The sequence below is a fragment of the Phoca vitulina genome, unplaced genomic scaffold, assembly GCF_004348235.1.
Source record: "Phoca vitulina isolate PV1807 unplaced genomic scaffold, GSC_HSeal_1.0 scaffold6, whole genome shotgun sequence".
NCBI classification, from domain to species: domain Eukaryota; kingdom Metazoa; phylum Chordata; class Mammalia; order Carnivora; family Phocidae; genus Phoca; species Phoca vitulina.
Genome location: NW_022589709.1, coordinates 72,674,547 through 72,700,984, shown reverse-complemented (window position 1 = coordinate 72,700,984; position 26,438 = coordinate 72,674,547). Strand labels below are relative to the sequence as shown.

The following is a 26,438-nucleotide window of genomic DNA, read 5'->3' as shown; positions in this document are numbered from 1 at the left end:
CACCCAGGAAGTGGGCATGTAGTAAATGATGATAATTATAAGAGGTTCTTCAAAGGGAGGCACTGTGCAAAACCAAGAATCAAATGCTGATCCTCAGGTTCTTAAAAAATACCTTCTGTATTCTAATGCTGACGTGGCAGAACATCAACAGATGAGGGATTCCGCATTCACAAGTTCTTTTGCATCCTCTCCTTATCCCTGAGATACCAAGAATGAAGCCTGATTTGAAATCCCCCTGCTGGCTGCATGCTGATTTGTCCCCAGGAAGGCTTGTCCCTAAGCTAATGGTGCTACAGGGGCCTAGGAAGAGTCTATCAATGATTTTTCCTCTCTTCCCATGCTAAAACTGATCATTTGAGACTAAGTCTACTGTCTTAATCTGCTTAGACTGCCATACCAAAATACCGTGGGCTGGATGGCTTACACAACAAATATTGATTTCTCACAGTTGTGGAGACTGGGTAGTCCAAGATCAAGGAACCAACTGATTTGGTTCCTGGTGAGGACCCTTTTCTTGGCTTGCACATGGCCACCTTCTTGCTGTGTCCTTAAATGGGAGAGAAAGGGGGCAGAATGGCTCTTCAGTCTTGGCTTAGAAGGGCATTAATCCCATTGTGAGGATTCTACCCTGATGACCTAATTATCTTCCCAAGACTTCATCTCCAGGTAGTGTCACGCTGGGGGTATTAAATGATAAAATGAGACATATCTTTAAAACTTTATTTGAACAAAAATTGGTTCAGATTGGACAGTAGCAAACTGGAAATCTTTAGGAAAGCTCTACTAACAGAACTATAGGGCAAAGACTTTTATAGAGAACATATGGAAGTAGCAAGGAAATTACTTGATTGGCTGTATCTCAGGCTGTTGCCTTATTTGGGAAAGCCTAGTTGTTTCCATTTCTTAACCTTGAGGGATTTACAGCCTTGGGTTTTGGTCGGCTTATGTAGGCTGCTAGAGCATTAGAGCCACCTACGTCTAATAGCCTCTTCGTTTAATTAATAGAGGTTAGGGCTTCCCCATATAAGTTTTGAGGAGATGCTGCTTAGTCCATAGCCTCGACCAAGATATTACGTATGCACACATTTTAAATTTTAACCCATATGGTGACTCGGCGAGGTGGTACCTATATCATCCCAGTGTCTAGATAAAGATATTGAGGTTTAGAATGGTTAATTAACATGCCCAAGATCACATAGTTAAAAAGTATCACAGTCTGGATTCAAACCCAAATTTGTATTAAACCAAAGAATGGGGGAATTTCTTTGAAATTCTCAACAGAGCAGAAGCTCTCACCTGCCCTGCACAGAGAGACAGAAATAGTGTCTATTTTCCTTGATTGCTCATTTTTGGGTGCTTGAAGCAGAATCAGGACGCTGGTGGCTGCAGCAGGGTTGGTGGTGGGTGGAAGCAGGGGGAAGCTTGTGTGTTTGTGCACGTGCTACTGCCCAAGAAAGGGAAGTGATTTTTTTGAGTCTGATTCTTGGCCGAGTCAGTATTTGTGGGTGGGGGGTGTGGTAAGCAAATCATGCTGAATACTCTGCAGATTGCTATGGCCCGTGGTAAGAGAACAATGACTGGATTATACTCTTCAGCTTGCCTCTGCAATTTTATTATTAATGTCAGTGAACTGAGTTTCTGCTGTGTGCATCCGAGTATCTAGCCATTGCAAGCCTCTTCCCTGCCTCCTCATCCTCATCAATTCAGCTCAGCTTTGCAAAACCACACCTTTTTGGGAAGCCTTCTCTGACTCCCTGGGATATTTGGCCATGCTTTGTATTTCTTAGTATCCCGTTCATGTCTCTGATTCTCCATTTACCACATTGTGTCTGATAATCATTTCATGTGTCTGACCCATCAGTATAGTGCTTGGAATTGAGTGGAAATTACACAGTCCTAGAATCTTAGACCCAGAACAACCTTATTTCTCACTGTAGTCTTTCATTGGCCACATGGGAAAACTGAGGTCTTGTGAAGGCAAATAGCAAGCAGTAGAAGGACTGGGACAGGGTCTTGGGCATCCTCGTTCCCAGGTGAGTAGTTACTGCTTTTGTGTATTTAGCATCTCCTTAAGGCTAGATTCTCAATCATGGATGCCCATTGGAACAACTTGGGAAGTTTAAAATATACTGATGCCTGGGATGAAGTACAGAGATTCTGATTTTATTGGTTTGAAGTGTAGCCTGGACATTGGAATTTTGAGAAACTTCCCAGGTGAGCTTGACATGCAGCTTAGGCTGAGAATCAGTGGCTTAGGGGCTCAGCACACCACTGTGAGCTTCGGAGACTTATCCTTGATTTGTGGAAGACTTAAACAAGTGAGCCCATTAAGCAACATCAAATAATAATAAAAATCAAACAAGTTAAACATTGCAACCCTCATGTTAAAATGCTCTCTTCCTAGATAAGTGCTCTCAAAATTAAGAAAAAAGCAAATGGCAATGAATTTGGAGACGTGCCACCTTTTATTCCTCCCATTGCTCAGTTAGTTCTTGGCTGTGTCCATCTTTGGCTTCTGGCATTTACTCTGTTGGTTTCATTGTGATGTATATGCATGTGATTTAGAAAAATAATGCTTTGTTGTATCAAGATTCCTGAAATAATTAGTTGAGCGACAAGTGAGCAGTGAATGACTTAAAAGGAAAGATTGTAAAATATTTTACTCCCTTAGAATAGACCATAGAATCTTAGAGCTGGAACAATCCAGCCTACTCATTTGGCAGATGAGGAAATTAGAGCCCAGAGAGGTTAAATACTTTGCCTATGGTCACACAGTTGGCAGCTAGTCAAGAAATAATTCATTCATTCATTTAGTCATTGAAAAATATTCGAGTGCTTCTTTGTTTCAGCACTCCTCTGTGTTTGGGGGAAAATGGTAGGCAAGTGAACATTTATAAGATAGTGCTATGTGTGTGTGTGTGTATAGTGGTGAATTAGAAAACTTTAGCTGGCTTACATCTTCTGAAGAAAACACTTTGGTGGGGTAGCGAGAAGTTTCTTTGGAGTATGCTGGTCATCATGGAAGGCTTTCTTAAAGAGGTGACCTTTAAGCCAAGACCTCAATTAGAATAAGAAATGAGTCATCCATGAGAACATTTGGGGATGGAATGTCTAGATGCAAAAGCCTGGAAATGGGACAAGTTTTGTGCATTTGAGGTGCATGGGGGTGATGATATGGTTGGCATATAGGACCTGATGGAGTGAGTGGTGGGGATGAAGTTGAGAGGCAGCCAGTGGTCTGGAGGCACAGATGTCCTGATTCTAGTCCAGTTCTGGTAGGAATACATGAAGTCAGGCTTGGCAGGTTTTCATGCTACCTCATGTCCAAAGGTGTTTCTTGTTCTTAACCTAGACTCAGTGTTGATCTACCTAAAATATTTCTACTTAAATATAGTTTGGATGAATGGGCATTCACAAGATGTACCTGAAGCTGAAATTTAGATGCTATCCTGTCACCAGTTCCCCCTCTGCCTTTACATGGTCGCTTACGTTTTTAGAAGTACTCGTTTTTATTATTTTTATTATTTTTAAGATTTTAATTTATTCCTTAGAGCAAGCTAGCAAGAGCAAAGCAGGGGGGAGGGTCAGAGGGAGAGGGAGAAGCAAATTTCCTGCTGAGCAGGGAGCCTGGTGCAGGGCTCGATCCCAGGTCCCGGGGATCACACCCTGAGCTTAAATCAAGAGTCAGACGCTTAACTGACCGAGCCACCAGGGCCCTGCTTACTCAAATTTTAAAGTGAGACACAGGGAGGCATTTTGTGCCAGAACTGCTAGAATTCTTAACTGATACTTGCTTTTATGTGTATGAGTCTAGCCCACTCCCCTGCCTTGGTTTTCCTCACCAGATTGAGAATGCCAGCGAGGTGCTCATCACTCCCTTGGAGAAGTTTCGAAAGGAGCAGATTGGGGCTGCCAAGGTGAGAATTACTCAAACCTTGTTCTTGGATTCTAGGGCATCCTTGTGTTTGGATTTCATGTAGTGGCTCATCTGTTACTCACAGGTGTCTGAAGTAAGATTGAGTGGTCAACCCCAGAGCAGTCATTCTAGTATTTTGTTACCTAATCGTTTTGTGCTAGTTCAGAAATCATGCAAAGGTAGAAACCATGCCTCCTTGTGTTAGTAGATACATCTGTGCTTGGACAAGGTAGAATTGTACTTACTGCAGAGGTCCAGGGCTCAGAGCATAGACCAGGAGGTTGCAAACTGGGCCCTGAGGGCCTGGCAACCCTGTTCTGAGCTCATTTTTGCTGAGTGAAAATGCACCCTTTGTTGCCAGATTTTGAAATTTTTCAAGAGAAACTGAGAAGTCAGAGTTTTCTTTGAAATTTCCTGGTTTAAAAAGATGTTAGCAAATAATTTAAAAATACACATTCTACATGGTGCAGGTCAAAAAGCAGGACTGCTTCAACTTCTAGGTCCCGGTTTGTTACCACTGACCGGGAGGGACTGCAGCTGCAATGTGGCTGACTCGCTGCTGAAATTTCCCTGAAAAGGGTGCAAAGGGGATCTTAATTCATTTTTGAAAGACTGACTCTCCAGGGTTCCCCTGCCTTGTGAGAAGTCACTAGGAAACCCTCCCTGGTTGGCTGTTAGTAGGCTGTTAGAGGCTACCTGCAGAGAAGGTGTTTGCACTGGGATCAGTGAAAGCAGAGGGATTTTTGAGATTTTTCTTCCTATTTTCCTGGAACTGTGAGTCCTTCAGCTGCAGTCCTTTGTGCCACCTGCAGGGAGCTTTGGGCAGCATCGCTCTGACATGTTTAGATTTTACTCAGCTATGAAATGGTCTTGAGAGGTAGGTGCCTGTAGGTGGGAAAAAGGTAACTGCAATGTAATGCAGTGGGATCTGTCTCCCAACCCTATGTCCCCACCTAAGCACATGGGCTTCTGAAAATGAATATGGTTAGGGTCTGAAAAAGATGATGTGCTGTTCAGTGAGGGTTCTTCAGAGGGATGGTTGACTATAGTTTGAAGGACGGACCATAGCAAAGATTTTTCTTCCAGTTCTAAAGCACTTTCTGCCAATTTTACACTTTATATTTATGAAGAAATTAGACCTCATGGGTTTTGTATCAGAGATTAAGGAATGTAAAATTAAAAGGGAGTCTTGTTCCACTAAGAGTTTGTCCAAGACTTTGAATTTGCCATGAGTGTCCCTCCTCAAGTTCTCCTATTTGTAGGCCCAGGGAGCAGACCTTCACTTTAGTGGCCTCGGGACCTGTGCTTCCTCCCCGTGGTAACATACGGCAGTGGCTCTGGACATTCTGAGGAGCTTAGAGGCAGCAGCAGAGCAGACAGACCTCCTTATCGAGTCCTCTTTCTGAGAGTCTTTTCTGCTTCTGGCCTCGGCTGCTTCACACTCTGGCCTCTTCCCTCAGCCCTGGTTTTGGGCATTCTCAGAGTTGCCACGGGGGAAGAACAGAAGTCTGAGTGGGCTCGTTTGGGGTAATACCAGTGATCGTAATGACAGGAGCAGGTACTCTTCTGGGGGTGGGGTGGGGGTGGGGCTGTAGAAGGCGAGAAGTAGGAGTATGAAGGAATTTGATTAAAATCATCACTCATCAAAACATGTTGCCTCTCATACATACTCTGATCTCTCATTCCTCTTGAACAGTGTGATGATGTTCGGGATGATTTTTCCTTGTTCTTCCTGTGTCATTTCCTTTTTTCACTGTACTTGTTCCCCCCCCTCCCCCTACACGCACACATTTATATCCTAGTATTGTCTACATTTAAGAGAAAGCAAAGAAACAAACTCTTCACCAGGCAGTCTAGGCAGCAGACTAAAGAATACCTAAGAGCCAGCCAGGGCTCTTGAGCGGCCAAGTGGAAGTTTCTGAACTTGGCCTGTGTGGTGCTAAAATTACCCTTCCTCCCCCTGTGGTGTGGCTTCGGTTGCTCTAACAACCTGTTGCTACTTGCAAGAAGCAGAAGTTAGTGTTGGGGGTGGAGGCTGCCAGGGAGGAGGACTCCTGGGCATTCTGATGCTAGTGTACCTGCCCTGTGGTAGGGCGCGACCCTGGAGCTTGGCGTAACTGTGGCCCTAGGTTCAGAATTCTGAGTTTAGGGGAACTCGTTTTTCCTCCAGCCGAGGTGCATTTGGAGAGCCGGGCTCTACAGTGAAAGTAAAGGAGAAGTTAGTGGTCAAGACGGGGCCCCAACCTCACTTGTGCCATTGGCATGCCAAGTTGGGGAGTAGCCAAACCTCTCCGTACCTGTTTCCCGATCTGTAGGCTGGGGCCAGCAATAATATTGATCTCGTAGAGTTCTTATGAGAAAGACATGAGTAAATGCATATAAAGTGCTTAGAACAGGATTTGTCATATAGTCTTTTTATGTTAGCTGTTAGATTCAATACATACAGTTCATTCATTTTAAAAAAATCTGTGAGTGCCTGCTCTGCGTCTGGCACCATGCTACACACTGGTTTATGGTGGAGAGCAAGTGAAGATGTACTGTGCTCGTGGTGTGGCTAGGGAGAACGACGTGAAACAAAAAGATGTAAATAGACATCATTTCAAATTGTGGTGAGTGTTCTGAAGGCTTCCCTTCATGGGACACTGGGCATGGGAAGGAAGTGGTGTTCTCAGTAAGGAGGAGGTGTGTTCAGATGATGGGCCTCTTGACCACTATCACTGCAATGGCTGCCGTCATCACTACTGCCATCTCACCATCATTACTGAATTTTATTGTGCATTTTCTGTGTGCTGGGCCCTCTGCTAAGCACGGTCTATGGTTTAGCTCATTTTATCCTAATAGGCCTATGAGGAGGTGGTTGTTTCTATTCTTTGTTAGACACTCTCTGAGCTGAAAGAGGAAGGAACCTAAGCAGTCACCTCATGGAGTGCTCCTCAGTTTAATAGATGAGGGAACCCAGTTCTGGAGTGGGGCAGTGATTTGTTTAGAATCAGTCCATGGAGAATTGGGAATCATTTCCAGAATCCTAATTCTGTCCTTTGTCCGTTTAGGCGCCCACAGTGGATTCCCTGGAAGGTGAGGACCATGTCATACCTGAGTAGAGAATTTAAACCATTAACACCACCCTCCGACTTAAGAACATTATCTAAATCTTAGTAGAGTTATCCCCTGAGGTCTTGTTTCTCAGGACAGAAACTGCTTCCCTTTCTCTTTAGCTCTGGCTATCCTCTTGAACATGGAATGTGGCAGCTCGAGTTGCCAGAAAGTCACAGAATGCCTTTGACTCATGTTTGCTGGCCTTTTCTCACCTCTGGCCAGCTGGGCTATTCCAGCACAGGGTTCTCCTTGGGGCTTGCTGACAGGCTGCTGGAGTGGATCTGTGAGCATGAAGCGGAGTTGGGGCCCTAGCTCAAAGTTGCTGTTTTTATAAAGGAAAGAGTTGCTTGAGTCAAGTGTCTAGCCTGTACCCTTCCTCAAATTTGAAGGAGTAATGTCTCCTCAGGCTTTTTCTTCACTTGCTTCTGCATGTTGAGCTGTCCTTGTATATAAGTAGTCTTTCAAGCAAAATTCAGGTTCGTAGAAATGGATACATGTCAGCTAAAAAGGGTATGTGATGATTCTATCCACTTTGAGAGGCTTAGAATTTTGCTGTTGACCAGATAAATGGAGTTCTGATGTGGCTGGAGATTGTCAGAGCTTCAGGTGAGAGCTTCTTGGTGATTCCTGTCCCCTGCGCCACTTTGCTTCCCAGTGTTAAGCCCAGAGCATTTGTACTTACTGCTCTTGTGCTCTAGAAGGGTCCACCCTATCCCTCAAATGATTAGCAGGTCTTACTTAGCTCACACTCCCTCCCCAGTGAGGCCTCTCTTGAGTACCCTCTCTGTGGAATCTCTGACTGCACCTTATTTCCTTCCTAGCACTTGTGGCTGTCTATAATTATTTGTTTCCTGGTTACTTGTGTTTGTCCTACTAGAACATCACCACCATGAGGCTTGGCACCACTTCTGCCTTGTCCAGTGGCCAAAGGAGCCTGATAGAGAGTGGTTACTTGTTACATCTGTGTGAAACGAATGGAGATGTCTCTGAGCTTCCTTATCTGGCTGCAAAAATTTTTTCTCCTCTTGGAGGCCTTGGAAGTGCAGAAAAATAGTTCCTGTGGGTTCCACCTGAGTCAGGAGTAAGACTGATGGGCTCACTTAGTGAAATTGATCGTGTTCATTAGGCCACTGTCCACTGTCTTCCAGCCCCCTTGCTTGCCATCCCCACTAGAAAGTGGATGGAAAAGAGAGACCGCCCGTGAACATATGTCTCAGGTGCGATTGAGAGTTGGGCTTTGGAGGCAGCCTCCCTAGCCTCAAATTCCAGCTCTGTCACTCTCTGTGACTTTTTACAAGTTAACCTCCCTAGATCCAAGTTTTCTTATCTGTAAAATGGGAGATAAAAGTGGAATCTCAATGACTCAGTGACTTGGTGGGAAAGCAGGGATTATTAAGTGTATTATAATATTTATGTTATTTTTCATTTTGAAAAAAGCTATTAATGTGGGATAATAAAAATTTCCCAAACATGGGAAGAAAATCACCCCTTATCCCATTTCCTTAACTCGATTATTCTCATTTATTTTTCCACTTAATCTTTGTCTATAGGTAGCTACACTCTATGTAGATGCACCAAGTTTGTATCATATTAAAACTTCACATTACATTATGAGCAACTTGCCATATGACTACCTAGCCTTCCTAGTTAAATTAGATGTCCCACCCTTTAATTATCTCAAACCCTATCTTTGGCACTGATGTTGCTTTGGCTTTTTTGTTTGTTTGTTTGTTAGTAAAAATGATGCTTCTGTGAATACATTTGTCTTCTTTGTTTTCTTTTGAATCTTTATTCATTTTTAAAATTTTTTTATTTTTATTTTTAAAGATTTTATTTATTTATTTGACAGAGAGAGACACAGCGAGAGAGGGAACACAAGCAGGGGGGGTGGGAGAGGGAGAAGCAGGCTTCCCGCGGAGCAGGGAGCCCAATGCAGGGCTCGATCCCAGGACCCTGGGATCATGGCCTGAGCCGAAGGCAGACACTTAACGACTGAGCCACCCATGCGCCTGACTCTTTATTCATTTTAAAGACCCACATGTATTACTGTTGTGCCCAGGAATATTAGGTCTGTATATTAAGTACTTTTTGACCACTGTTTAAGTTGGATCTGCCCTTATTCTAGACTTGTCCCACTTGAGCTTTAAGTAGATCTTAGTGCTTTGGGATTAGCTTCATAGGTAACTTCGCTCCATTCTTTGCCCTTGAACATCCTTGGAGTTAGAAACTAGAAATTTCTGTTTCACAACTGAGGTTCTCAGCACGTGGAGTCCGGGCTTTGCCACTAGTAAATACTGATATTTACCTTGTTTCTGTCATTGTACTGGTTCCTTTATGATAGACACTCAAAACCAATGGCCTGTTGTTGGGGACAGGGGTGGCTTGATTTAACGCACATTATTTGAAGAGTAGGAAGAGCTGGGTTGTCCGCTGTTCTGGGTCTGAGGGAATGGTGAAGCTATGAAATTGAGCAGGCAGAGGTCTTGACAAGATTGCTTTTATTCCTGTAACATTTTACTCTTTTTCTCCTCTCCTCTTTTTGCCAGGAAGCCAAGAAGAAGTATGACAAGGAGACAGAAAAGTATTGTGGCATCTTAGAAAAACACCTAAATTTGTCTTCCAAGAAGAAAGAATCTCAGCTTCAGGAGGTAAGATTATTTCACTAGTATCCCGAATAAGGTGTTTAAGTTCTATGTGGTGCTGGGGATGCATGCTTGTTCCTCTTTGCTAGAAAATTCTAAGGTTTGAAGAGCCCTCACAGACCAGGAGCTTGCCCCTCGTCCCTCATCAGATGCCTGATGCCTGTATTACCCTTTGTATCTTCCTGCTCACAGTACCCGTTTTCTGGCTGTCCAACCTACCAAGAGGTGGGTGCTGATCAAGACCATGCTCCTCGTTGCTGGGCAGCCCTAGTTACTAAAATGTGCTTCTTCCTTTCAAACTGAAGTCTGGTTTCTTGTTTCTGTAACCCTTTACTTTGATTCTGCACTTATTGCCTTACTTCTTAACTTCCTGCCTTATATCCGTGATTTGAAATGTTAGCATCTGAAACACTTTGATCATCCTTCTTTATTGTTGTTGTTATTATTATTATTTAAAGATTTTATTTATTTATTTATTTGAGAGAGAGAGAAAGAGCGAGCAGGAGTGGGGGGAAGGGGCCGAGGGAGAGGGAGAAGCAGGCTCCTCTCCCTCCCCTACCCCCAGCAGGATCCTGACCTGGGACTAGATCCCAGGACCCTGGGATCATGACCTGAGCCTAAGGCAGACACTTAACTGACTGAGCCACCCAGGCGCCCCTGCTGTTATTTTTTAAAAAATTATTTCACCCCCCCCCAAAAATTATTTCAACCAGTACTTGATGTTAGTCTGTCTGTCTTGCTTTTTTTTCTTTTTTAAGGAGGATTTGTCATTCATATGTTTTATGCTTTGGTAACCTTGTTTCAAAAAACGTAAATTATCTGACCTACTCTGATTTTTTCTGGATTGACATGAAGAGTAGTTCACTTGGAAAAATATAGCTTTGCAGCCATGGATCTCTGATCATTTTCATTTAGTTCATGGAGATTTGCATGGTGAGGGTCTTGTTTCTGGGAGACAGAGCTGTTTCCTAGTGGAACTCCAAAGTTGACTACATGAATGTTATTTTACTCTTAACAGTTTGCTTGACATTTCTCAGGTATGTGCTAAAGAGAGGCTGTGATTTCCAAGCTAGCCCGCATTCTTTTTTTTTTTTAAGTTTTTATTTTAATTCCAGTATAGTTAATATACAGTGTAATATTGGTTTCAGGTATACAATCTAGTGATTCAGCAGTTCCATACATCACCTGGTGCTCATCAGGACAAGTTGCACTCCTTAATCCCCATCACCTGTTTCACCCATCCCCTCCCCCCCACATCCCCTCTGGTAACAGTGTGTTCTCTTTAATAAAGAGTCTGTTTCTTGGTTTCTCTCTCTCTCTCTCTTTTCTCCTTGTTCTGTTTCTTAAATACCACATGAATGGAATCATATATTTGTTTTTTTCCGGCTAACTTATTTCACTTAGCATTATATTCTCTACCTCCATCCATGTTGCAGCAAATGGCAAGATTTTTTTTTTTTTTTTTTTTTTACTGTCTGAGTAATACTCCATTGTCTTATATACCGCATCTTCTTTATCCCTTCATTAGTCAATGGACAGTCGTCAAGGTAGCCCTCATTCTTGAATTTACTTTGTTTTTGAGAAAATACCATTTAGTACTTATATCAGGTGAAAGTTACTCTGAAGATCTTATGGTTGAAGGTTAACAATGAAGATACCTCAGGAGATGGTGGAGTTGAGTCCCTTAACAACCAGGATTTGTTACCCATCCTCACTCAGGAACTCTCTGCTTTGATATGGGCATTTAAAGCAGTTGTGTAAGTGATGAAGAGGACCCAATATCAACTCCAGCAACAGGTGTTTGTGTTGGGCTTTGCAGGCCAGTTCTTGGCCAACCAACAGCAAATGAGCACTTGGTGTGAACTGTGGAGGGTAGAAAACACTAACCTATCTCTGAAGATCTTGTGCCTGACTGGGGACAAAGCAGCAAACACATGGCAAGGTGACTCTTGAAGATAGCATAGCTACTCAGGTAAATCTTGTCAAATATGCTTGAGAAGGCTAAAGAAAACCTATTTCAGTGGATTGTGTACAAAGTAATAAATTCACTGAATGGTATCCCAGCTGTGCATGGGGTATGAGCAGTGGAAGATGCCCAAGAATATGTGATCATCCATGCAAAGTGCATAAATTCATTCAGGATCTGTGCTGATGCCCTCACTTTTTAGTTACCCTTCTTTGAGGGTCATTTGGCATTTAGGGTTTGGAAACTACATTTAAGGAAAGTCTTTTTGACTGCAACTCAAAATGACCAGAGCTGGCCAGCTCTATAGTTTCTAAGCAGTTAACAGGAGTCAGGGTCTTTAAGAGTTGAGTGACTGTGTGATTGTTTTAGCACCTACTGGTGTTGAGAGGCCCATAGTACAGTTAGTCTGTAGGCATGGCATTCCCCAGAGTGAGGATGCTTCTCTGATCTGTTCCCTCTGTTCCTGGATACTGCTGACATGGTCTGGGATGAGTCTAACATACTCTTTTAAGGCCACGCCAATATCCTCTCCTCCTGAGATAGCCCAGTGTCAGGACCAGAGCACTGGGTGGCAAAGAGATATCTTAACTTCAGGGCCTGCTGTGCCATATTTTCACTGTGTGACCTGGGGCAAGTACCCATCTCTCCGAGCTTTTAGTCCCATTTTTTGTAAAATACAAAGTACCTATTCTGTCTACTTCATGTATGAGAAGGCAAATTATAGCTGCTAAACAAATAAAAAGTATTAACCCCAAGACTGGCTTGTTTTTCCCCATTCCCTGTTCCCAAAGTGGATGGTACTCTCTTCCTCACTGATTTAGTATGTTCAGGTTACTACAATAGAATACCATAGACTAGGTAGCTTATAGAGACAGAAATTTAACTCTCACAGTTCTGGAGGTTAGGAAGGCCAATATTAAGGCTCTGGCAGATTTAGTGTCTGGTGAGAGCTTGCCTCCTGGTTCATAGATGGCTGTTTTCTTGCTGTGGCCTCACGTGGTGGAAGGGCTAAGGGAGCTCTCCGGGGTCTCTTCTATAAGGCCACTCATCCCATTCATGAGGACTCCACCCTCATGACTTGATCACCTCCCGAAGGCCCCACCTCCAAGTGCTGTCACACTGGGGGTTAGGTTTCAGCATATGAATGTTGTCAGGGACACAAACATTCAGTCCACAGCACTGACTTGGCCAGTTATATGTATTAGTGGACATTTCTTCATTACGTTCTTTTGTTATAGTTCGTTGTGTGCTTGTCTTTGACCCAGTCATACTTTCTAAGTACTTTGTAGGGCAAGGAGCGGGCTGCAGGTCTTTCAGAAAGGTCTGGGTCTGTTCTCAAGCATTGCTTTTTAGTTGTATCTGAGCTGAATTAAATTGATAAAAATCTATAAACGAAAATGATATAATACTTTTACTAACAAAACAATAATAGCAGCAAATATTTACGGAATGCTTATTTTTGTACTGGGTACTCTGTTAGGCACTTTACTTGGAATCTTCTCAAATCCTTACCACCTCCTTGTGAGGTATGGATGTATTCCCTCTGTTTTACATATGAGGAGACTAAGGCTCGAAGATGTTAAATAGCCTACCCATAGCTCGTCAGTGAGGTTTGCTCACTGGCCTCTGGACTCTGGAGCTCTTTTCTCTTACCTCACTGTGCTCTTCTCCTTATCTCTCTCTCTTGGGAGGGTGGGATGTTGCTGGGCTGCCTGTAAGTCGTTGTTATTCAATGCATGTATCATGAAAATAGAATTGACTGGAAGGAGGGACCTTGATAATCTTCTGATTGAACCTACTGGAAATATATTTGAAGGAACTGGGTTCCTTGCAGAGGTCGATTTGTTCAAGGTCTTCTAGCTATTTAGTGATGATTTTCTTCACATTTATTAAAAAGTCAACTTAGGAACATGAGTAAACACCTAGTGCACTTTTAATGAAATCTGCCTTCTTTGATCATCCAGAATTCTTCCCTGATTGCAGGGCTTGAAACTGAATACTTTTGACATCTAGCCCATCCCCACATCCTAGTGGGTAAAATCATAGTGCAGTCCTGTGGAATGACACTGCCATCTAGTGGATGATTCTTTTTTAAATCACTATTTTTCAAGGGCTAAGAAGCTTCAACGACAATATTCACTTAACAAATATTCACTGCACGCTTCTGTGAGTCTATTCAGGTGTTGAGTGAATTGTGGAGAGCAAAATGAATGATTGGCTTTCCTGGAACTTACAGTCTAGGAACAATGTCTCTTTTCCAAGAAGCATAGAATGGTTGATCCATCTCAGACAAGCTGGTAGGTTCACTGCTTTTCCGGTAACAAGCAGAGAAACGATTTTGAGTGGCCTGCCAGGTGGGCTAGACTCTTGGCCTTTGAGTCCATTGCAGGATGGGGGTCTAAGGATGTGATGAATTCTGTGGCCCAGATGAGCAGGGGCATTAGCAGGAGAAACATACTATTCCACTTGGATTTCTTCTTCCCTTTCCTTTGGAAATGCATTGAGTTAGGCATTTCTTCTGAGAACTGGATCACTATTGGCCACATAGAGATCAATTCATTCATTCCTTAAGCTTCTCTTGAATACTTACTATGGGCCAGGCACTGTTCTGGAAGCTGAGATAGTGAAGTGGAAAAAGGAGACAAAGTCTTTGCTCTCATTGACATTATATTGCCATAGGCAAAACACAAGAAGAGAAAAGTGTAGAAAAGAATTTTACATAGTGCTAAGGAAATAAATTGGAAGGTAGGTTACTCCGGGGAGTCTTTATCTTATGTACCCATAACGTGGTCACTGAAGTCTTCTCTAAAGAGGCTAACATTTGAATGGACATCGGAAGGATGAGAAGGACCACCAAGAGAAAAGCTAGGACAGTGTTCTTGAAATTGTGGGTATATTGGGTTGCCTGGCTAGCTCAGTTGGTAGAGCGTGTGACTCTTGATCTCAAGGTTGTGAGGTCGAGGCCCACACTGGGTATAGAGATTACTTGAAGTGTTTTTAAAAATTGTGAGTGTGTCATAAAAATCTGAATTACTGGGTCATGAAATACAGTAGAGGAGGCTAGAACAGAAGAAGCCTATAAAGGCATGTTTTTTTTGGGGTCATAATGTAGAAGACATTTCTTACTGTGTCTTAAAGTTTAAAAAAAAATATTTATCAAGGAGAAGAGGTTTATCAGCAGAAGGAACATCCAAGTGCAAAGATTGCTTGGCAGGAAAGCATTTGGAGTGTTACAGGACAGGGAGTCCATCTGGGAGGCTGGAGCACAGTGAGAATTCTTTGGGGGGAGGTTGGGAGGAGGGACAGGTGGGCAGGTCACACGGGGTCTTGTAGACCATGGTGGAAGCCAGAGAAAGGCGTTGAGGGGGTTGTGAGAAGCTCTGGTTCAAATTTTAAGAAAGCTCTTCTGGTTGCTGGGTGTAGACTGGATTGGGGTGGGGGAGAGAAAGCAAGCAGGGAGACCAGTTAGGAGAGGAGTGTAATCACCCAGAGACGCATGGCTGACTTAGGGGAGGAGCTGGGATTGAAGCCCATCTGCTCTGAAGTGCCTGGTGATGGTGACAACAAATGGGCACACAGCACTTTTTGGTATTCAAATTGCTCATATCCTTTAGCTCATTTTCTCTTGAAAATAGCTCGAGGCTGAGCAAGGGCCGATACCATCTCCAACCTCCAGGTGTGGGAAAGAGACCCAGAGATGATAAGTGACTTGAGCAGGTCTCTCCAGCTAGAGAATGCTAGAACTGCAAGTCCACGCCTGGTGTTTGCTCTTAGCTCTCTGACTGATGCTAGGCTCTGCTCTTTGTCTCAGAGGAGTTTCCTCCATTGCTGCCTAACTGCAGGAGCCACTTCGCAAATTTTCAGAATGACCCTTTCTTCAGTTGCAGTGTCAGTTGGCAGGCCCGAGCAGGGAGGATGTTTGAGGTGTGTGGGTGGTCAGGGGAAGTAGATGCATCCCTGGCGTAAGTGTGTTGGATTTGCACTACGAGGAAATTAAAGGCTGCAGGAACATATGGGGCTTAGCTGGCAGGAGCCCAGGTGGAAGCCCAGTGGTCTGAATAGCCACACCTGGGGAGGGGGTGCAGCACTTTCCGAAACTGTGTCTCCAAATAAAGATCTCTCAGTCCTCAGATGCCAACTTGTTCTGCTTGGAGGCTTAGAAAATGTCCTCAGGCCCTTCGTTTTGCTTTTGTTCAGCACTTACTCAGCAGACTAACTTCTGTGTATTAATATGTTGACCTGGGAGGAAGTTGCTCACAGGAGAGTTGAATGGGCTATTTGTGCTCTCCCAGAGTTTGCAATTTTCTGTTTATTTACATGATTATTTAATATCTCTTTTCTTCACTATGCTGTGAGCTCCATGAAGGAAGTTTCTTTTTGTTCATGATGGTTGAATAAATGAATGATTTGCCAAGTCCTTTAGATAGAAAGACAGTAGTGCCATATTTGGTGTAATGGCAGGTAAGGTCTGTCCCAAGTTTCTTCTGCAGGGATCTTGACAAGGGAATACCGGAAGACATGTTTCTTTGGGGGCTTTGCTTGTCTTTGTGAAGTATGTTGTAGAATGGTTTCTGATCCTTTCATTTCTAAAGAAAGCAGAGTTGTGTTTCCTACTAGGAGGATATTCATTTCTGTTAAAAAATACTAGGGTGGCTCAGGTGGCTTTGACACAGGTCATGATCCTGGGGTCCTGGGATGGAGCGCCCCTCGTTGGAGCCCTGCTGAGCAGGGAACCTGCTTCTCCCTCTCACCTCCCCCACCCCCTCTTGTGCTCTCTCTCTCTCAAATAAATAAAATTGTTAAAAAAAATACTAATATTTTTTTGTCATTGAAATGTGCATTCAGTGTAATTATCTGTTTTGAAAGATTGAGGTGACACAGTGACGCTGTAGAAAGGCTACGAGCTTTATCGTGATAGTTGAGGTACTCCGCAGCATAGCATCTTGCTGTTACACACAGACACTCTCTCTCACACACACTCATTTTCTCCTCTGACAGCTACGTCCTACATCACTGGTTTAATTGTACTCACGTATGGGCCTTTTCAGGCATCCCCTCCCCCACATCTGCAAAGAGGGAGGACTGAGGCTAGGATGGAGTAATGTAATTACTCTGCTGGGGTAAACTGATAGTTTGTTCTTTGACAACAAAGAAGGTATGGGAAACTCATGTGGAAATGGCCTTTTCTGAGGTTCCCTGCCTTCTAACAGCTTGTTTGGTTCATTCCTGATGATAGCCTTGCAGGTGTTTTTTTTTTTTCTCCTTCAAGATTTGTCTTCCATGGAACCCAAGTCTGCCCCAGGGGGTGGGAAGGCAGTACAGACTACTAGTTTAAAGATGATTGAGGTTCAGGGCATCTGGGTGGCAGGTAAGAATCCTACTCTTGGTTTTTGCCCATGTCCCGATCTCAGGGTTGTGCGAATGAGTCCCCAGTCCGGCCCTGCATGGAGTCTGCTTACAGTTTCTCTCTCACTCTCCCCCCACCACGTGCTCCCTCTCTTTCTCTTTCTAAAATACATAAGTACTTCTTTAAAAAAAAAGGCGATCAAGTGTCTTGAGGCAGATCCACAAGTACAGAAATCCTAACTCTGCCGTGTACCAGCTGCTTCCGGTTCCCTAACATTAGCAGGTTTCATTTTCCTCCTGTAAATTAGAGATAATGAGAATATTTTCTTTTTAGGAATGGAATGAGGATTAAAGAACTATAGTTAATGAGGAGTGAGTAACGTAATGTATGTATACCTGAGGGGATGGTGCCTGACACAAAGTTAAATGCCCGGCTGACCACTGTCATTATTCTATGTCTATTTCATGCTGTTTGCATTGTTTTTAAAAACCATCTCTGGAGATTTTTCTGGCCTGCTTGCTGAATGCTCTCCTTGGTTAGTGACTGATTTTTCTCTTAAATTCTGTCTTGTTTGTAGGCAGACATCCAAGTAGACTTGGTCCGGCAGCATTTCTATGAAGTATCGCTGGAGTATGTCTTCAAGGTGCAGGAAGTCCAAGAGAGAAAGATGTTTGAGTTCGTGGAGCCTGTAAGTAGATGCTCAGGATTTCCTGCTGTACCCACACTTGGATCCCCAGCTCTCATTGCACTGCCTAGATTACAAAATGCTCTAGGTCGCTGATGAAGAGGTTGACCGGCCGTGGTGCGGTGCTCTGTCAGTCTGGCTGACCCTGGATTGTCCCCAGTGGCCATTCCTGTGCAACCTGAGCAGTACTGGTGGCGCATTCAGGGGGAGTTGCTTCCTCAGGCCACCCTCTGTTCTGCCGGGGCAGGAGTTTTCATCTTGCCCAGTAGTAGTGATTACACCTTAACTTTTCACCCTCCCACCCCCTTCCTTTCTCCCTCAAATAATCCAAATGTAGTAGTTGCCCAAGGGGAATGTACATACTACCTTTGTCTTTTTGTCTGCTCAATTCAAAACCCCTCTGCACTCCTTCCATGCCTTAAAAGGTGCTATATAAAGCGATTTCTCACTGTAGTTTGTTATAACTGGGCAGCCAGGAGATTGTGCTTAGTGAACCATAATGGGATTTGGACTTGGTCACTGTGTCCAGTGGGTACAAAAGGTTGTTGTGTAGAAACAAATCTGGCTTTAGTTGAGGCCACCGTAGCCTGTTGGTGGCTCTGTGCAGTGGTGGCGCTGCCCTACCCCGCTGTGGCACTCCGAATGCACATGACCAGGATGTCCAGGAAACCCCAAAGGAGCGTGTGGGCCTCGATTTAAAACTCTTGCTGACCTTGGATTCTTTGTTAAAAATGCTGGCTGTGATTGTGACCCCCGTCTGGGGTCTCTATAGAAACAAGATTCTTACCTACCTAGATTTAAGAAAGTGATTTTTTTAAGCAAACGAGAATAAAACTGTAAGAAACTGAAAGAAAATAACCACTCTTTTCAGTAAAGAGTGTTCTGTGCTCCATTTCTAATTTATAAACTTCTGGGGTGCTTTTTAGGCATGTAGACTTGCTAATAGTTTTAACAGAATCCACTGGGCTTTGGAATCTGATGCTTAGATTTTTTACTATACCGTAACTGTGATCTTGGGATTCCACTCTGTGCCACCCCATCTGGAAAATTCCTTAAGATCTTTAATTACCTCATTCTTCTTATCTGAAAATTGGAAGCTTTAGAGCCAACTTCCTGTCTAGCAGTGGTCTCTGTCACAGTCTCAGGTCAAATCCCCATGTTTTTACGGAGTCTGTCTGGTGGGAAAAGCCATCTGTCAGAGAAAGTGAGCTTATTGACTTCCCTGCTTAGGGCACAGAGTTGGTAAAGCCAGCCATTCAATGAACGGTGTATTGAAGACTGTTTCCTCTGGTGTGGGCAGGCATTCAAAAGCTGTCACAGATTGAGCCTTGGGCATGTTTCATTGATTTTACCAGAATTTGTAGAGGAAAACAACAGTGTGATTGTAATAATCTTTATGTGCAAATTGATATTATTCTACAATTGCCTGCTTTTCAGGACTTGGATTTTAATTGGCCCATCTTAATTCTTTGAGGTGATTTTTTTGTTGCTGTCTACTTTGACCTCCCAGTAGGTGTTCCTAGTGAGTCAGGTACTGTATCTGTGTGCTTTTGCTGGGTAACAACCACAAAACTCATACAGCAGTAGACATTTATTTCTCCTAAATCTGGGGGTTTCTTCTCCTTCTTTTTCTCTCTTTCTCTTTCTTCTTCTTCCTCTTCTTCTTCTTCTTCCTCCTCTTCTTCTTCTTCTTCTCCTTCTTCTCCTCCTCCTCCTCCCCCTCCCCCTCCCCTCTTCTTCTTCTTCTTCTTCTTTCTTCTTTCTTCTTCTTTCTTCTTCTTTCTCCTTCTTCTTCTTTTTAAGAAACCTCCAAAGAATAATCCTTCTATTTCCTGGCACTCACTTTTAGTATATCAGTGTCTTGAGTTTTTGAGAGGCAGTATAATCATTGGTAAGGGCTCCAGAGCCAGATGGCCTAGATTTAAATCTCAGCTCAGCCATTTCCTAGCTGTGTGTTCTTGGGGAAGTTACCTATTTCTCTGAGCCTTAGTTTCCTTATCTACAACATGAGTATAATAATACCACCTACCATATAAAGATGTTAGGAGGAATAATTTAGTTTATCCATGTATGATGCTTAGAATAGAGTGAACCTAATTAACACCCAGTTAGTATATAATTGCTAATTAGCACCCAGGCAATGATTACTTTTTATTAGAAGATAGAGGAATATGTAAGCTTCAGTCAGCCAGGGTCTACTTAGATGAGCAAATGAGTCAAGTGGCAATATTAACAGGGTCTGCCTGTTTTAATATAAAAAGTCTTGGTAAATCTGAAAGCATTTACTTACTACCAGAAAAATTGCTGAAGATCCCGCTGCTGTTTCTGAGGAGTTCAAAGCCTCATTAGGGAAGCATGATGTATATAGTAGAGAGGTATCCAAGGGAGCAAGCAGCTCAGTGCCATTTGAGTCAGGAGGGATCATGTGGGGAAGTGCCAGAGGGGTATCAAGAGTGGAAAACTATTGTGATTTGTGGATGTGTCCCAGGCCATGCAGTGAGGCACCTGGAAAGCTAATGATAAAAATTTCTGGTCCCCTGTTAGAATGAAAAGAAAGTGATAGGATCTTGCCCACAGTTAAATTAAATGAGTTGGTTGAGAGGCTGCATGTAGAATTCACATGTTCAACCTTCCTCTTTTTTATAGAAGTTAATGTTGCTCAACCCACCACCTCATGGGCGGGTCAGGGCTTCGGGAGCTGTGGCTAGCAGGAGGGATTGATCCAGAACACTGCTGATCAGACCCATGGTTGTCAAAGTCGAGAAATGCAGACTCTTGGCTCTACCCTAGAAAAATTGCGGATTGGGGCCCAGTCATCAGTCTTTTAGTAAGCCCTCTAAGGTGATTCTGTGGCACTTTTAAGTTTGAGCCCCTGGCTGAGATTGTGCAGAAGACCCTGAAATAACAGTTGATTAGGAGTAACTGTGTCATATGCTAATGGTCCCTTCACCTCCATAATGTCATCCAATCCTTACACTGTCTCTGAGGGTAGGTAATTGCTGTTTTATGTCTGTTTTCAGATGAGGAAATGGAAGCACATTTATTCTCTAAGGTGACATCTGGTACCTAGCAGAAGTGGAATGGCTCTTAGTCTCTCTGAAACAGTATTTGATTGCTTACAGGTGGAAAGGAAACCAGAAGAAATTTATTGAACTAAGTTGCTGGGGCACCTGGTGTGGGTATTCATATTTTGAGGTGGTTGCAGTCAAGGGAATCTTCCAGCCATTCAAGGAACCTCCATGGATGTTGACCGTGTTCATTTGTTTCCTAGAAAGTAACTTCAAGTACCAGGATGTTACTAACCTTCAGAAAAAAAGAAACAAAATTTTAGTGTTCCAAGCAAAAAAATTCAGACTTCTGGCCTTTATTTTCTTGTTGAGGTACTAAATGTTCTGGAGATTTTGGATTGCAGATAATGACATCCTGATTTCTTGAAGGTGAAGCCACGTTCCATCTGTTCCCTGAGTTTTCATAATTGGAGGTTACGGAGTGCTAAGGAGAACTCATTCCCCACATTCATCAGACACTGCATTCTCTGAGTTGTACCTTGAGAATATTTTTTGGTGCTGTGCCTTCCTGTCCTTTCTCACTACTTCTGCCCCACCGTAGGTCTTCATTTTCTCCTTTGATTTGTTGCATCCTATCTTGGGCTCCCCCCTTCCTCAGGCTGGGCTGGACACCGCCACCACAGTGCATCTTCTAACACATCCGTCTAAGTATATCCGTCTTGCTGAACAGCTCCTGTCGGCACTCCTGTGCTAAGGCTGTTACGTAGGTGATCTCTGTCTTCACCACCACCCAGTGCAGTAGTATGTAGCATTAGTGTCCTCCTGGAAAAGAAGAGTTACAGGGGATTACATGGCTTGCCCAGCACAGCTTATCATCACTCTACTGTCTGCCCTTCTCTTTGTCATGCGAATGAGTGATTCTTGGTGGTTATATTTGTTTGTGAAGGCTGCCATAACCAAGTACCACCAACTGGGTTCTCAGAATAAAAACTTCCTGCCTCTCATAGTTCTAGAGGCTAGAAGTCCAAGAGCAAGGTGTCAGCAGGGCCATGCTCCCTCTAAAACCTGTAGGGAAGATGTCTTTTCTTCCTTGTAGCTTCTGGTGGCTGGCTGGCAGTATTTGGCATTCCTTGCTTTATAGGTGCATCACTGCTATCCCTTGTCCTCATGTGGTTATCATGCCTCTGCTTCTCTGTCCAAATAGCCCCTTTTTATGGGGACACTGGTCATTTTAGATCAGGACCTGCTGGCCTGATTTTAACTTGAGTACCTCCGTAAAGACTCTATTTCCAAATAAAGTCACATTCTGAGTTACTGGGGTTAGGACTTCAACATAATTTTTTTGTCAGGGTTGGGGGAACACTATTCAGCCTGTAACAGTAGCTTTGTTCTATGAATGGAAGCAACCTGAATTTATCAGATAGTCCAGAATGGTACAATTGTCACTGAATGAAGCACTTACATTTTTGCTTACTTAAAAAATATATGTGCTATATTGTCTTGTAGGAAATAGGAATAGATTTTTTTTTTTAAGTTATTTTCTGAAGAAAATAAGGATGGGGGTCCTTGAAGGCAAAAGGAGTTGGGGAAGGTCTTTCTTTGGTATTGCCTTTGTTGCGCTATGATTGTGTGTCCCTGGCTGTTCAGGGAGGAGCCTCTATGGATGTGCTGACTTATCTGCCAACCAAGGTGAGGCTACAATAAGCTTTTCCTCTTTGTGCTTGAGTACAAGCATTTCTTTGAGGCAGACAGATGATCCATCTCTGGGGTCTTTCGAGGACCTCGCCCAGCCCTCTGGGGAGTGAACTTTCATTTCCCACTGGGTAATGGATTCAAAGGTTCATGCAGTGTGGGAAGGGGATGTCAGGAGGTGTGCCAGGGGAAGAGAGATGCGGGCAGGGGAGAAGGGAAGGGGGCCAAGGATAATAATATCTATGGAATCATTTCCCATAGGGAAGTGGACAATCAAGCATGATATCAAAGGAAGTGAAAACCAAAATAAATACTAGTCACTCTCTGCCTTGAACACTTGTGTGCATGCCCAGGTGGTGTGTTAGTGAGCTGTTGGAGGATATATTTAATTACCTTGGGCAAGAGAGGCCCTGTTGACTTTAAGTGGAAAATAAATCAGAGTTAACAGGAGAAATGGCTTTGGAATTAGCTGCTTATCTTCTGCATTATTCTCCAGGAGAGGATGATTCAGTGCCTTCGAAAAGTGATGGGCACAGCATTCTAGAATGGGGGGAAGGAAAAGATAAGAAACAACAGTTTTCATTGTGAACACTGACACTAGGTTTGGCATAAGGGCCTCTTCTTCTCTCTTCCTGGAGCCATCTAGCTGGAAAAGCCTGAGCGTTCCTTTCAAAAAAGTATTTTATATGGTGGAAGTTCAAAAGCTTCCATCATCTTTCAAGAAAATAATTCATTATTAGTCTTTGGTGACTCTATGTGGTTTACCACTCGTTTGTTGATTTATATTAGTGATCTGTATATGGCATCACAAGATATTTTTTGAGCCAGAGGACCCAGCAAGGCCTGCTTTCTGACCTCCCATGAGAATCTAAGGGAATAGTTGCTCTGGGGACAATAGCAGTGGGAAGTTGGGATATCATATTATTAAAAGCTGGGTTTTGCCTGACTTCACAATACAGAGCTCTTTGATCAACTGGGCTGGGCAGTGGCTCAGTCCAAAGACCATTCTTTGCTCTGAGCTCAGGTAGAGTAGCACATACCTTACCATGTAGCACATACCATACAATGCTTACCATTCCTGCCACAAGCCAGGTGGGAGATGAACAGGGGTGGGCTGTTTCCTTTGCCATCATTGTTAGGGCTGCCTCTCAGAAGAGGGTTCTCTCAGAAGAGGAGAGTTAGGTGAAAAAACAAAGTGAGAATATGTTTAATTACTAGAGGTATGTTCGTTTGAGGGACTGGAAAATTAAATAACAATATAAAACAAAGCAACTGTATCTTGATGTAACATGTGTTAGAGGCAGGTCAGGGAGGTCAGAGTGGACCACTCAGAAAATGTGAGTTGGCATTGAAAAGTTTGAGTTAGAACAGGGATGGAGTCCCCAAATGCAGTATGACAGAGATTGTGACAAGGTGTAAAGTTCTGGTTCTTCTAAAACCTTGTTAAGGCTTGTATTGCAATCCTTTCTCCAGGTTGAGATTTGGAACTGAGGCAAGATGCATAGAACTTGGGAAGGGGCCAGGGAGACCTAACAACAGTAGCTTTGTGTGTAGGTTCTGGGAGGAAGTAAGGTAGGAACATTGGTTGAGCCTGGAGAAGTGAAGATTGGCAGGACTCAGGGTGGGAACATTCATAGTTTTCACTGTATGAAGGTGTGTTGTGAGAATCAGGCTGAACAGATGTTTTCACTCTTCACTAAATACAAGACTACAAAGTGAATGGACTTAATACCTTTTAGCTTGAGGGGATTTAAATGAGAATTTAGGGGAACCATCATAACTGAAGATGTGGGAACATGGGAATATTTTAATAACGGCATCCCTGGTGTTTACCTGTGGGTAGTTTAGGGAGAGCACAGAAGCACATTTGAGCCGAAGTCTGATCTGGGTGATTTTCTTTGATTTGACTTTGCCTGTGACACTGTGGACTCAGGACATACCATCTTCCTCTTCTCTCCTCTCTGTTGGCCGTCAATATAACTACACTTTTCCGCATGGTAACCTGATACTGCAGATGTATTTGATGGAGACTGAGTTGGACTTGAAGGAGACTGGTCTTCAATTTCTGAAGAAATGATTTTCTTTGAAGGTACTGAGGCTCAGAGTAAGAGCTTAGATGTTGATGCTGAGGAGACCTGGTTTCAAATCCTGGTTGCTGCTTACTTTGTCTTTTGGAGCAAGTTACTTAACCTTTCTGAACTTGCTTTCTCAATATTGAAATGGAGACAACAGTAGTACTTACCTGCTAGGCTGTTAAGAGCATTTAGTGAGAGCAGACATACGATGTTACAGTGCCCGGCATACGAGTAAGCTCAGTAGATGATAGGCATTTTTATTACTGTTTCTAGCCTTTCAAATCAAGGTTGGGAACTCAGGTAAAGCTGCATAATACCTATTTAACATGCTTATGTGAACTCTGCCCTTCTTCTTTCATTACAGCTACTGGCATTCTTGCAAGGACTCTTCACTTTCTATCACCATGGTTATGAACTGGCCAAGGATTTCAGCGACTTCAAGACTGAGTTGACCATTAGCATACAGAATGTGAGTGGGCAAAGAGATGGGCTTCCTTTTCCTGGTTGAGAAAAGGAAAGAACACAAAGTATGGGTCTGATTGCATAGAGATCACTTATTTGGATTGGAATGCAGATGAGGAAGATGGGTCTTGCTTGGGTTCAAAGGGCAGCTGGGGGCAGACATTTGTAGGGTGCTTGGTGGCCCCAGGTTAGAGCATCAACCTCTTTTCCATTATTTCTAAGCACTATTTATGTTTTCGGAAGTCCTGCTGATATTTTTGTTTTAAATCTGTAGCACCAGAGTCAGGATTTCCTTTGGCAGTGGAAGGCCCAGCCTCCCTCTGTGCATCTAGCTGCCTGGCCACAAGAGACCTTGGAGGGTGTTCAGGGGTTGGGGGTGGGGCATACATGCTGGCCTCCAGCTCAAAGGATATGATCTTGTTTAACTTTTAGTAAGGCTCACAGGAAATCCAAGTCAGAGCCATTTACTCCCAGCCTCCTTCCCCACATTTTAACCAGCAGGACCTTTTGGTGCTCAGAATTGTGCTAAGGGCCGTTTGGTTAGCAGTTACTGGTCTCAAACCCCTGTGTCACTATGTGGCTGGCTATATTAGTCTGCATGTTGTCTTTGTCTCTAGATGATGCTGTGTAGAAAAGAAACCCAGGTGTGTCCTTGTGAGTTTTATTGCATGGGTTTAGAAGCCTGGAGCTTGCCCTGCCATGGTTCTCTGTGTTGTTTTGGAAAACAGACAAGGTTTCCCAAAGCATGGCTTCCCCTTAGGCCAGCTTCCTCAGAAGGTAGACTCGGAAGTGGAGGTTTACGTGTAGCAGGTTTACAGGGGAGTAGGGGCAGCAAAATCACCCGTGAGAGAGAGGGCAGCAGACCCCTGCCGGAGAAGTTGAGCTGTGAGGCCTCAGTCAGTGCCCTGGGGTGTCCTAGAGCTGATATCGACCTTCACAGTGGCTTCAATAGAAGCAAGGGTGCCAGGCTTTGGACCCCTTCCCCTTTTGCCCCTAGCCTTGACTAGTCATGGGGTGCAGGTTGCGCTGGGGAAAGGAGTTACCTTGAGTGAACCAGCTCCCTTTTGAGGAAGGAACCATCTATGAACCATCAGCAAGTGGTATTCCTGCAGTTGGAGAAATAAGTCCCTCTGTCTTTTTTTTTTTTTTTTAAGATTTTATTTATTTGCGAGAGAGAGAATGAGAGACAGAGAGCATGAGAGGGAGGAGGGTCAGAGGGAGAAGCAGACTCCCTGCTGAGCAGGGAGCCTGATGTGGGACCCGATCCCGGGACTCCAGGATCATGACCTGAGCCGAAGGCAGTCGCTTAACCAACTGAGCCACCCATGCGCCCCTAAGTCCCTCTGTCTTGAAGGGAGCTTGGGGGACCATTCTGTGAACTATCTGAATCAGGGTCCCTTGGGATGCTTGTTTAAAATGCGCATTTCTGGGTCCAGAGGTACTAAATTAATCTTTAGGGGTGATGCCTGGACATTTGTATTTTCTCCACATTGTCCAGGTGATTTTGATGGTCTTGAGAGTTTTGAGAGTCATTCTGGTATAGGATTTT

The 26,438-nt window shown here is 43.7% G+C and overlaps 1 protein-coding gene across 5 annotated transcripts in view; it reads left to right on the top strand.

The window, feature by feature from the left end:
- Positions 1-26,438, top strand: part of ARHGAP26 (Rho GTPase activating protein 26) — a 414,246-nt gene that overhangs the window by 103,759 nt on the left and 284,049 nt on the right. For 4 of the 5 annotated variants that reach the window (XM_032404465.1, XM_032404462.1, XM_032404463.1 and 1 more), the window contains exons 4-7: positions 3,846-3,917; positions 9,559-9,660; positions 17,545-17,655; positions 24,792-24,896. In XM_032404465.1, the coding sequence (XP_032260356.1) occupies positions 3,846-3,917; positions 9,559-9,660; positions 17,545-17,655; positions 24,792-24,896 (390 nt within the window). The remainder of the gene's footprint in view (positions 1-3,845; positions 3,918-9,558; positions 9,661-17,544; positions 17,656-24,791; positions 24,897-26,438) is intronic. The other variant, XM_032404464.1, reaches the window with a different exon arrangement.